Source organism: Salvelinus sp. IW2-2015, linkage group LG3 (genome assembly GCF_002910315.2).
Source record: "Salvelinus sp. IW2-2015 linkage group LG3, ASM291031v2, whole genome shotgun sequence".
NCBI lineage: Eukaryota > Metazoa > Chordata > Actinopteri > Salmoniformes > Salmonidae > Salvelinus > Salvelinus sp. IW2-2015.
The window spans coordinates 11,126,039-11,138,051 of NC_036840.1; the positions used below are offsets into that span (position 1 = coordinate 11,126,039).

General features: G+C 43.9%; 1 protein-coding gene across 4 annotated transcripts; it reads right to left on the bottom strand.

Moving 5' to 3' along the window:
* Window positions 1-459: 459 nt before the first annotated feature.
* Window positions 460-11,792, bottom strand: LOC111950528 (dynamin-1-like protein). Of its 4 annotated transcripts, XR_002875502.2 has the most exons (20): window positions 11,579-11,792; window positions 10,921-11,065; window positions 10,145-10,191; window positions 9,969-10,040; window positions 9,767-9,853; window positions 9,441-9,603; window positions 9,089-9,209; window positions 8,817-8,948; window positions 6,230-6,436; window positions 5,714-5,834; window positions 5,354-5,509; window positions 4,925-5,014; window positions 4,733-4,825; window positions 3,246-3,299; window positions 2,991-3,068; window positions 2,608-2,745; window positions 2,420-2,529; window positions 1,863-2,022; window positions 1,596-1,711; window positions 460-1,346 (listed from the first exon to the last, which is right to left on the bottom strand). XR_002875502.2 is itself a non-coding variant. In XM_023968167.2 (19 exons), the coding sequence occupies exons 1-19, from the start codon at window positions 11,678-11,680 to the stop codon at window positions 1,655-1,657; spliced, it is 2,133 nt and encodes a 710-aa protein (XP_023823935.1). In that variant the 5' UTR covers window positions 11,681-11,792; the 3' UTR covers window positions 460-1,654. The 4 variants fall into 4 exon arrangements, 3 of the variants coding, with proteins under 3 accessions (XP_023823935.1, XP_023823942.1, XP_023823948.1); XM_023968167.2 differs by having other exon boundaries at window positions 460-1,711; XM_023968174.2 differs by lacking the exon at window positions 2,991-3,068 and having other exon boundaries at window positions 460-1,711.
* Between the last annotated feature and the right edge of the window lie 221 nt (window positions 11,793-12,013).

The window sequence follows — 12,013 nt, forward strand, 5'->3', positions numbered from 1 at the left end:
AGGGTGAATGGGCAAGAGGAAATATTTAAGTGCCTTTGAACAGTGTGATAGTAGGGGCCARGCGGACAGGTTTGTGTCAAGARCTGCAMCMCTGYTGGGTTTTTCCACACTCAACCGYTTCCCRCATGTATCAAGAATGGTCCACCACCCAAAGGACATCCAGCCAACTTGACGCAACTGTGGGAAGCATTGGCGTCAACATGGGCCAGCATCACTGTGGAACGCTTGACAACTTGTAGATTTCATGTCCCGATGAATTGAGGCTGTTCTGAGGGCAACAAGGCAAACTCCAACTCAATATTAGGAAGGTGTTCCGAATGTTTAGTATACTCAGTGTATGTATAATCAATCTCCCTTAGGTCCACAGACCTGGTGGTGCAGCACAAACTTCRGGTAATTATCAACCAAGAAGCTGTGAGTTCAAATCCCAAGTGAGGTTGATTCCCAAGTAATCAGAAATAGAGCAGTATACTGTCCTTTAATGTTAACGCCTTCACTTAGCTGTAAAAATACAGTAACTTCAACAAAGAAAACACAATAACGTTCTTGGCGGACGTCTCCGGAACAAACCGGAACTGTTTAATTTGAATGTCAATTATGCCTTTTTTTAAGGCMAAAATATTCTCAATGACATTTGACACTTTCACATGCAAAAATGTTCATGGTATCAAGTTAACATTTTGCATCCCCATGTCACATTTATTTAACACGTTTTCACATATGGTCATGTGTAGCTTCATGTTTTCACGTTGCTTCATATGTTGTCACGTTATCACAWTAACTTCACATAAAAATCACACGAGATCACGTGAAATGCATGTGTTTTTTTCCGTAAGGGATGCACCACATATTGCCTACACATTGTAAACATAAAATGACATAGAAAGCGGCACCAGTGTTTTTGACATTGTAACTTAAATACATTTAATAAATAAAGATCTTTAGGGTTACGGTATATTTCGAAGTGTTATACATTTTCATAAACAATGTGGGATGGCAGTATCAAATGTATGTGAACCGGAGAATATTTACACAGATAAATATTCTCCAGTTGAAGGCTAGGGTGTGAAGCTGAGGTTAGAGTTYCAGCTTTGATTTAGGCTAGAGAAAGAACAATCCAGCAATCTCTCCCTGTTGTGTTACACTCAGACRGCTGACGATAGGACAGGTTTGGCCTTCAAACAGTGCAAGAGGCGTCACTGCAGTACCTGGTTCGAATCCAGGATGCATCACATCCGGCCGTGATTGGGAGTCCCATAGGGCGGCACACAATTGGCCCAGCGTTGTCCGGGTCTGGCCGGGGTAGGCCTCCATTGTAAATAAGAATTTGTTCTTAACTGACTTGCCTAGTTAAATAAAAGTTTAAATTAAAAAAATAATAATAATAATAATATTATCTTGGTTATAACTACACAGTACAGATATGCCTTAATGAGGTATCAGTTTCTTATACAGGTGAGCGAAGATATGTATATAGCCTTAACATAGCTGTGAACCAGTACCATGTTTCAATCAACACACTTACATGAACCACAACAGTGCATTTTCACATTGGCAAATCCCAAGTCTTCCGGACATGATAAGTAGATACACACCTTCTGTCTTCCAGACATGATTAGTAGATTACAGATTGACTTCAGTGGAGTTCTCCTCCTTACCACAGATGAGTCTCTCTGATCTCAGCAATGACCTGACTGGCCTTCTGCAGAGCCTGTAGACACACAATGAGATACACTTGACTATGAAGCTTGTGAATAATATAATATTGAAGTGCTACCTTTAGTTGTTGCTTTTTTGATCTACTTCCTGTACCAATGTTTGGGTGTATGTCAAACCTCTCTGTTCATGGTTAAGGTACCAACCTCTAGCATGTCTGCAGCCTCCTTGCGTCTCTGGGCCATGTCCTCAGACTCAGTGAGCAGGTCGTTGAGAAGACCAGACTTATAGAGCTGACCCACCAGCTCACTCTGCAGACTGTCCTTCACATGGTTCACCAGGAAGTGCATCACTGCCTTGGGCACGCTACAGGACAGAGGAAGGGAGAAAGAGAGAAGAGGGAGAAATCTGAGCTTCTGGCCTAATGAGAGCAAATACCTCTAGAYTTCAACACTGCGCAGAAATACAGCGGGCGGCAGGCAGCCTAGCGGTTAAGAGCATTGGGCCAGTAACCGAAAGGTCGCTGGTTTGAATCCCCGAGCTGGCAAGGTGAAAAAAAATCTGCCGCTCTGCCCTTGAGCAAGCCAGTTAACCCCAAACAACAACTGCTCCCCGGGCACTGTAGATGTCAATTAAGGCAGCCCCCTCTCTGGGGTGGGGTTAAATGCAGAAGACACATTTTGTTTCAATGCATTCAGTTGTGCAACTGACTAGGTATCCTCTTTCCCAAAAAGAGAGGGACAGTGTCAGAAAACACATGCACCTGTCTTGGATGTTTTTCCGGACGATGAGAAAGTAGGACTTGATGAGTCTCTCGATGACCTCACAGTCACGCTGCTCCCGAGAAGACAACTTCCTGGCAACGGGAACGGGCTGCGGGAGGAGCATCAGCCAATCACTGAAGGTCACCACACAGCATTTTGAAATTGAATAACTTTATTATTCGCTCACCACATCCAGCAGGTTGACGGCAAGGCCCTTATGGGGGCTGGCGGGGCCAGAGCCGTTGGCCCCCTCGTCCCCTTTCTTCAGCATGCCTCTCCAGTTCCCTGTCYCCTCCTGGTCCCCCTGGKKCCCTGCTCCGGGAGGCTGAGGTTACACACAACACAAACAATCAGATGTAAAGCCATTTTTACAGCAACTTGTRCCACAAGTTGCAGAACCACAACGCAAACCAATCTATTTAAGTCAGAGCCAAGCTCAAACGCACAGAGAGGGAGAAGGCAGAGAGGACATTGTTAAGAGAGGRCATGAGTGCTGGGGAGCAGACTAAGTACACAGAGCAGAGCAGAGCACAGCAGGAAGCACKGAGCATGCCCACACCCATGCCCCACCTTGGCACCCTCCACGTCCACAGAGGCAGGGGGCTCGGTAGGATTGGGAGGCTGGCCGACTGGACCATTAACTACTGACTAAGAGGAAGAGAGGAGAGGAGGAATGGAGAAGGGACTTGTGAAGTCAGGAGAGGTAAAGACCAGGGACAATTGGCATTATATTGCGATTAAAGAGAGGTGGAGAGATTGCGCATGGGATYCATTTTGTTTAGAGTATTATAGAAGTGATTTAAAGTACGGTGGATAGTTAGTTACCTTATCCCTGGGGACTGCAGCGGGCAGTTCTCTCATTCTGTTTCTCCTCGACTCCTACAGGACATAGACAGCAAGGAGGAAAGTTACATCACTTTTACAACACACAATGTCCTCTGTTGGTCAGTTGATTCCCGGTACCACCCATATGTAAAATGTATGCACGCATGACTGTAAGTCGCTTTGGCTAAAAGCGTCTACTAAATGACACTACCCGTCAAAAGTTTTAGAACACCTACTCCTTCAAGGGTTTTCTTTATTTTTACATTGTAGAATAAAAGTGAAGACATCAAAACTATGAAATAGCACATATGGAATCATGTAGTAACCAAAAAAGGGTTAAACAAATCAAAATATATTTTATATTTGAGATTCTTCAAAGTAACCACCCATTGCCTTGATGACACTTTGCACACTCTTGGCATTCTCTCAACCAGCTTAACAGGGAATGCTTTTCCAACAGTCTTGAAGGCGTTCCCACATATGCTGAGCACTTGTTGGCTACACCTCCTCCTCCATGCTTCACGGTGGGAACCACACCACGTCTCACAAAGACATGGCGGTTGGAACCAAAAATCGCAAAGTTGGATTCCTGACCAAAGGACAGATTTCCACCGGTCTAATGTCCATTGCTCGTGTTTCTTGGCCCAAGCAAGTCTCTTCTTCTTATTGGTGTCCTTTAGTAGTCGTTTCTTTGCAGCAATTCGACCATGGCCTGATTCACGCAGTCTCCTCTGAACAGTTGATGTTGAGATGTGTCTGTTACTTGAACTCTGTGAAGCATTTATTTGGGCTGCAATTTTTGAGGCTGGTAACTCTAAATGAACTTATCCTCTGCAGCAGAGGTAACTCTGCGTCTTCCATTCCTGTGGCGTTCCTCATGAGAGCCAGTTTCATCATAGCGCTTGATGGTTTTTGCAACTGCACTTTAAGAAACTTTCATGTCTTAAAGTAATGGACTGTCATTTCTGTTTGCTTATTTGTGCTGTCCTTGCCATAATATGGACATAATATGGATAATATGGATCTTTTACCAAATAGGGCTATCTTCTGTATTCCCCCCCTACCTTGTCACAACACAACTGATTGGCTCAAACGCATTAAGAAAGAAAGAAATTCCACAAATTAACAAGGCACACCTGTTAATTGAAATGCATTCCAGGTGACTACATCATGAAGCTGGTTRAGTGTGCCAAGAGTGTGCAAAGCTGTCATCAAGGCAAAGGGTGGCTATTTGAAGAATCTCAAATATATTTTGATTTGTTTAACACTTTTTTGATTACTACATGATTCCATATGTGTTATTTCATAGTTTTGATGTCTTCACTATTATTCTACAGTGTAGAAAATAGTAAAAATAAAGAAAAACCCTTGAATGAGTAGGTATTCTAAAACTTTTGACCAGTAGTGTATATTATCATATTATTATTACATCACACAACTATTATTATGCAGAATTCATGTCAAGAGAAAAGGTAATGAGCTGTCACCTCTATGTTGTTGTTCATGACCCCACAGGCATCAGCAAAGTCAGGGTGTTTGGTGTTGACGTAGGCCAGCTCTATGGCCACCAGATTATGCACCTGGAGTAAGAAAGTTGTATGTGATGTGATACAATAACCTGATGCAATTGGCATACAAATAACCCACGTGCACATTAAACCGTTTGAACCTAAATTTACCATCTCATTGGTGATAGGCAGCCTTTTCCTGAGCAGAGAGGTGACCACTTCTACTATGGCATCATGGAGCTTTGGAAATCTCAACAACTCCTATGGAAAACACAGGTATCAGGTGTGTGTGTGTGTGTGTGTGTGTGTGTGTGTGTGTGTGTGTGTGCGGGGATATGTTTAGAAGTCCCCACAAGTATAGTAAGCAAACAAAAAGTTGACCAACTGCGGACATTTTGTTGGTCCCCACAAGGTTAAATGCTATTTATATGGGGGTTAAGGTGAGAATTAAGTTTAGGGTTAGGAGCTAGGCTAAGTTTAAGGTTATGGTTAGATTAAGGGAAAAAAATATTTTGAATAGGACTGAATTGTGTGTTCCCACAAGGTTAGTTATACAAGACCGTGTGTGTCTGTGTGTGTCTGTGCGCGCACAGTGTCTACCTGTGTGCTGTAGTTGCTGCAGTGCTGGATGATCCTCTGCAGCTCCTCRTGGACCAGCTCCACACAGCGCAGGCTGGGCTCCTCCAGTCTCTTCACCTGCTTCTTCACCAGCAGCTCAAACGACACCTCGGGCACAAACAGAGACGGACGAGGGCCCTTGAGAGAGAATGAAAGAGGGAGAGARCGAGAGAGAAATCAGAGTAGAGACAGACATGTACCCTGTGTTGTTCARACAAAGTAGCATTGATCGAAAGACACCGATTACTATTTATTCATTCCCCAGTTCGAAGGTATGCCCACTCTTTGGCCAATACTGTTGTTATAAGGAGAGAAGAAGAAGGTCTCAGAACTTCCACTCACAGTGGCGTTCCTGATGGCAGTCAGGATGTCTATGGTGTTGAGTCCTCCTAGGGGATCCACTGACTCTAATGTTCGCCCAAAAGTCTCGTGAAATATGTAACAGATTCTGGCACCACCGCATCTGCGAAACAAGAGGATAGATAAAGTTGACATGTTGTGACAAACATGATGTGCTACTATGAATCAAATTAATAGTACCAACACTCAAACTCATCTCAAGCATTTCATAATACAGGTACTACTACATGAAGTGTAGGGGAGGCAGGTAGCCTAGTGGTTAGAGCGTTGGACTAGTAACCGAAAGGTTGCAAGATCGAATCCCTGAGCTGACAAGGTAAAAATCTATCGTTCTGCCCCTGAAAAAGGCTGTTAACCCACTGTTCCTAGGCCATCATTGAAAATAAGAATGTGTTCTTAACTGACTTGCCTAGATAAAAAAGTGCATCTGGGTTTTCACAGGCATTTTGCCCAGACATCGGCACCACCTTGTGGAATAGAGACGGTACTACTACTCACAGCTCAGCCGTCTCAATGTACTTGGCGGTGCCCTCGATAGTGTGGCAGTACTCTGCAGCGAATTTGGTTATGAGCTGCAGAAGGGTGGCATTCTGGTCCTCWACGGGCTGGCCGTAGCTGCTCAACAGAGACTGGTACTGGGCCGCCAGCACGTTGATACGTGTCTTCAGCTCCGGTAGACAGTCTCGGATGTGGTGCATCAGTAACCTAGCAGGGACAGGAGAAATAGAATCATTTGATTTGAATGGCACTTCAATGGGTATTCCAATCTAATATTTCTAATTCTATGGGCACAGTATCTGAGACCTTGAGGATTCATTAGACACAGTAGGTTACTGTAATGAGAATATTTAAGATGAATATAGTTCATGTTCAGTTAAGTGTGACATTTACCTTTCTGTATTACACATGATTTCCAGTGTTCCGTTTGTGACACTCGGGTTGATGGTCACTAGACTGGATGCTGTATGTTACGGATTAAACTCATATCTGTTGATAGTGATTGACGCTAGACTGGAGGTACAAGGACCGAGGACACAGTGATTATTATTGTATACTGTGTGATTCTGTAGTAGCTGACAAAGTCACTGGCCTTTTGTTTTGATTTCCTACAAGTCTTCTGGGCTGCTGTACAGAACAGTTGTCAGCTGATTTGGATATACAGTGCATTCGGGAAGTATTCAGACTCCTTTACTTTTTCCACATTTTGTCCATTACAGCCTTGTTCTAAAATGTATGGGGGAAAAAAAATCTTCATCAATCTAGACACAATTACCCATAATGACAAAGCAAAATAAGGTTTTTAGACATTTGCTAATTTATTAAACATAAAAAACAGAAATACCTTATTTACTTAAGTATTCAGACCCTTTGCTATGTAACTTGAAATTGAGCTCAGTGCATCCTGTTTCCATTGATCATCCTTGAGATGTTTCTACAACTGAGTCCACCTGTGGAAAATTCTATTGATTGGACATGATTTGGAAAAGCACACACTTGTCTATATAAGGTCCCACAGTTGACAATGCATGTCAGAGCAAAACCAAGCCATGTTTTGTAATTGTCCATAGAGCTCAGAGACAGCATTGTGTTGAGGCACAGATCTGGGGAAGGGTACCAAAAAATGTCTGCAGCATTGAAGGTCCCTAAGAACACAGTGGCCTCAATCATTCTTAAATGGAAGAAGTTTGGAACCACCAAGACTCTTCCTAGAGCTGGCCGCCCCGGCCAAACTGGAGCAATCTGGGAGAAGTACCTTGGTCAGGGAGTGAACAAGAACCCTATGATCACTCTGACAGAGCTCCAGAGTTCCTCTGTGGAGATGGGAGAACCTTTCAGAAAGACAACCACTCTTTGCAGCACTCCACCCAATCAGGCCTTTATGGTAGTGGCCAGACGAAAGCCACTCCTCAGTAAAAGGCCACATGACAGCATGCTTGGAGTTTGCCAAAGGCACCTAATGGACTCTCAGACAATGAGAAACAAGATTCTCTGGTCTGATGAAACCAAGATTGAACTCTTTGGCCTGAATGCAAAGCGTCAAGTCTGGAGGAAACCTGGCACCATTCCTACGGTGAAAGCATGTGTGGCAGCATCTTGCTGTGGGAGTTTTTCAGCGGCAGGGACTGGGAGACTAGTCAGGATCGAGGGAAAGATGAACGGAGCAAAGTACAGAGAGATCCTTTGATGAAAACCTGCTCCAGAGGCTCAGGGACCCTCAGAACTGGGCGAAGGTGTTCCATCTCCAACTGGACAACGACCTTAAGCACACAGCCAAGAAAATGCAGGAGTGGCTTCGGGACAATTCTCTGAATGTCCTTCACTGGCCAGCCCAGAGCCCGGGACTTGAACCCGCTCGAACATCTCTTGGAGAGACCTGAAAATAGCTGTGCAGCGACGCTCCCCATTCAACCTGACAGAGGTTGAGAGGATCAGCAGAGAAGAAATGGGAGAAACTTCCCAAATACATGTGTGTACCAAGCTTGTAGTGTCATACCCAAAAGACCAGAGGCTGTAATCGCTGCCAAGGTGCTTCAACAAAGTACTGAGTAAAGGGTCTGAATACCTACTGTATGTAAATGTGATCTGTTTTCATAAATTAGCAAAAACAATTGTCATTATGGGTATTGTGTGTAGATTGATGAGGGAAAAACAATTTAATCAATTTTAGAATAAGGCTGTAACGTAACAAAAATGTGGAAAAAGTCAAAGTTTCAGAATATTTCTGAATGTACTGTAAGGGCCTTAGTGATGACCAGTTAGACATTTTATCTGCTTCTGTGCTGGAGGAGTCTTCCTGCCGCAACTTGTAATAAAAATCGGATMGATTTTTGATTGCCTTTATTTGAAAATCCTATTACAGAATTCCATTTTAGTAGTGGTAATTCTATGGGCACCATATCTGAGATCTCAAAGTTCMATTAGATAAAGTAGTTTGCACTTTGTGATTTATTGGCTGATCAGAGTKAAGAACCTTTACTGGCAAGTGTTGTTAGACGTCACTACTGTCGTTGCTACTACCATTTCTGATGTGCTTATGTAATACTTATACTAAACTGCAGTATGGAGGGAACAATAATATTCTCACCTGTTAAGAGTCCTGGCCAGATACTTGGTTCCATTTCGATTAGCGAGAGAGGGATACTTCTTCTGCAAGAAAGCATCTTCATCTCGGATGGCATCGCTCACTGACTTCTTATTGTTGATGTCCAACTGGCTCCTGCATGAAACAGACAGAGACATGTCGGCTTCACAATAGCACCAGGCAGATTTCAGCTACTGTTCATTTTTATGTAAGGTAGAGTAGAGGTTACTATTGGGAGGGAGTGTAACGTGCTACAGTAGAGTATAAAGCCAGACCTGTTGACCACTCCGATGAGGCCCAGTTTGACAGGGATGACCCGGCCCAGCAGGACGTCCATAGCATCAGTACCAGCGTCCATCAAGTCCAGCTTGGTCACCACCGCCAGTGTCCTCCTGCCTGTGCACAACAACAGACTAGAGAAATGAGTCTAACACAACATACTGTACACACCATACACTTTTACCAGTCGCAGAGAGAGATAAGTGGCTGCCCAAACATTGTGGATGAAAATGAGCATTATAGCCCTTTTACATTGATGTGAAAACTGAAATGCGGGTCAAAACCCTGACATCCAAACTGTTACCATCAACTAAATAAGCGGGGGGAAAACTCAAACCCAGTACTGACCGTCGGGATCGACCTCACGGGCCACTTTGAGGGCCTCTGAGGTGGCCATGTCTGTGTTGGCAGCGGTCACAGCCAGGATGATGGAGTTGGGGTTGGAGATGTGCTTCAGGATCAGCTCTCTGATCTGCACCTCTATGTCTTGGGGCTGGTCGCCCACTGGGACCTGTATGGGGGGGAGCACAAACACTAAGGAGTAACTGACGACGGAGTCTTTCTAGTGTATCAAGCTCCAGCCAAGGTTTCGGTTGTCCTGCATGTCTGCTAGGCTTCTAGGTTCTCCTATGCAGAGCAGACACTTAGTACAGTCCATCTCCAGTCACTGTTACCTTGGTGATGCCGGGTAGATCCACCAGAGTGAGGTTCACCACATTAGGAGAGAAAATCTTCAAGTGAATAGGCTCATCGCTGATCCCCTATAGGAAATACAATGACAAACAATGACTRGCTTTGTTGAAATTGTTAGGGATGTATGTATGTGAAGGAGATCAATTTACGAWGTGCTAAATAATTACACTGCGATTGTCTTACCTTGTTAATACCGGAAATTCTTTCCGTTTCATTTTCGATTTCCTGCCTGATTTCACTGAAGTCTGGGTAGATCTGAAAAGACCAGCTTTGTTAATGTAGATTTTCTTCAAATCAACAACACAGAAAACAGAATATCATGAGTAGCAACACGTATCAATGTTTGAGATAAGTCACACCTTGTTTTTGGTGTGTAAGAACTTGCCCCATTCATCTCCTTCCACGCCTGTGGAATACAATAACACACGGTTTAGATGCACATTTTCACCTAACCAAAATAAGGTAATGGAATACGGGAGAGGTATCGATAATATAATGTATCATACATGCCATTTAGCAGACACTTTTATCCAAAGCAGCTTACAGTCATGCGTGCATACATTTGACATATGGGCAGCCCCAGCGGGAATCGAACCCACAACTCTTTGCTTTTTTTAAGTACAACGCTCTTCCAACTGAGCCACACAGGATCACAATCATAGATTAGAATACTATATTWATAAGATCTCTACRATCCCAATCGTCTCAGGAATAACCCTAGATAGACTACATGTTCAGGTGTGGACGGTCTGTTCTACAGGTCCCTAATAACTKTCAACGGAGGCAGGTATGCATTGTKACGYGTTTGTCCACGTTGTGRGGTCTGCAGTCAGAGACAGAGGAAGTTTCAGCTCCTATTGTCAACAATGTGGTTGTTGCAAAAACAGCTCCCTCTGGGTTTAACATGATACAGTAGCAAGCGTGTGATCKGAGTTTCACGGCTTGCTGAAGTATGAAATGGTACAAAACGCTGAGTCAGAAACAACAACATGAGTGGCAGGTCAGAAACAATGACACAAAGGTGGTCTGAACATACAGAATGGGGAATCTCTCTCTCTCTCACACACACACACGGTTAGTGGTCAGTCAGTGTGGTCACATATGGTGGTGTACCATCCCAGGTAGGCCTACGTACCATTCTCATCTCTCATTTTCCTGCCATCTCCAGGATCCACATGGACTAGCTGTAGGATGAGTGGCCGGCGGGTCACTACACCTGTCCCACGGGGCAGCATGTCCTTGCCAACCAGGCTCTCCAACACAGAGCTCTTCCCACTGCTCTGGAGACAGGCATCACAGTATGTCACATCATGGAGTTGGGTTAACAGCTATCTCATAAGGACGGATSTGAGAACAGCAGTGTTACAAAATAATATGGCACATAAGGTGGTGATGACCTGACTTTAGGGGAACTGATAATGAAGATGATCTAAAAATTGTCCTACAGTAATTGACAGATGTTCTTCATAATGGCTGCTGCCATAAAGCAGGCTTTGCCCGGGTCAAATGGAACATTCCAGCTGTCTGTTAACACATGCACACCARTAATAGCCACACAACTGACTCGTGCACAAGCAGAATAGAAAGAGGTGTATTTTTAACTGCACCACGCTCCAGTTCAATGGCTCATTTTCAGCAAAACTGATGTTTTGCCTGAACATAATGAAAWCCTCGAACACAAAATAGCTGGATAGATAGCAATGCATGTAGCTAGCCATGTAGCTATCTTTCAGGGTCATGTGAAGAGCCTAGTAGTATAGCCCTATTTTGACAGCTAAGTGGAAGKATTTTACCTGGGTTCCAACGACTGCTATCTGCGGCAGCTGTATTATGTCTGCTCCCACCGTATTGAAGACATCTTGAAGCTTGTTTATAACGGGGATTAGAGCCTCCATGTTCAAGCTAAATTGACACCTTTCTAGAGAGATAAATTAATGGAGCAGCTATCCACCAGCTCTGKTAAAAGTCATTCAATGTCCCACAGACACCATTGAAATAAGCCATTCCCACCAGTCTGCGACTGCGTTATGTATTGTTGGGACTTGTAGTCTTCCAGATGCCAAACGCTGCTAGAATTTTACAAATARGACTGCATTTCCCAGAATAGGCCTGCTGCTCAAAAACGTTTGTTTTTCCATGGACGTGTAAGATTAAGATCACTTTACTGGTCATTTGCACACAAGCTCCAACCGAAATTTGACTTGAGCTTTTAACCCAACCCCTCCAAA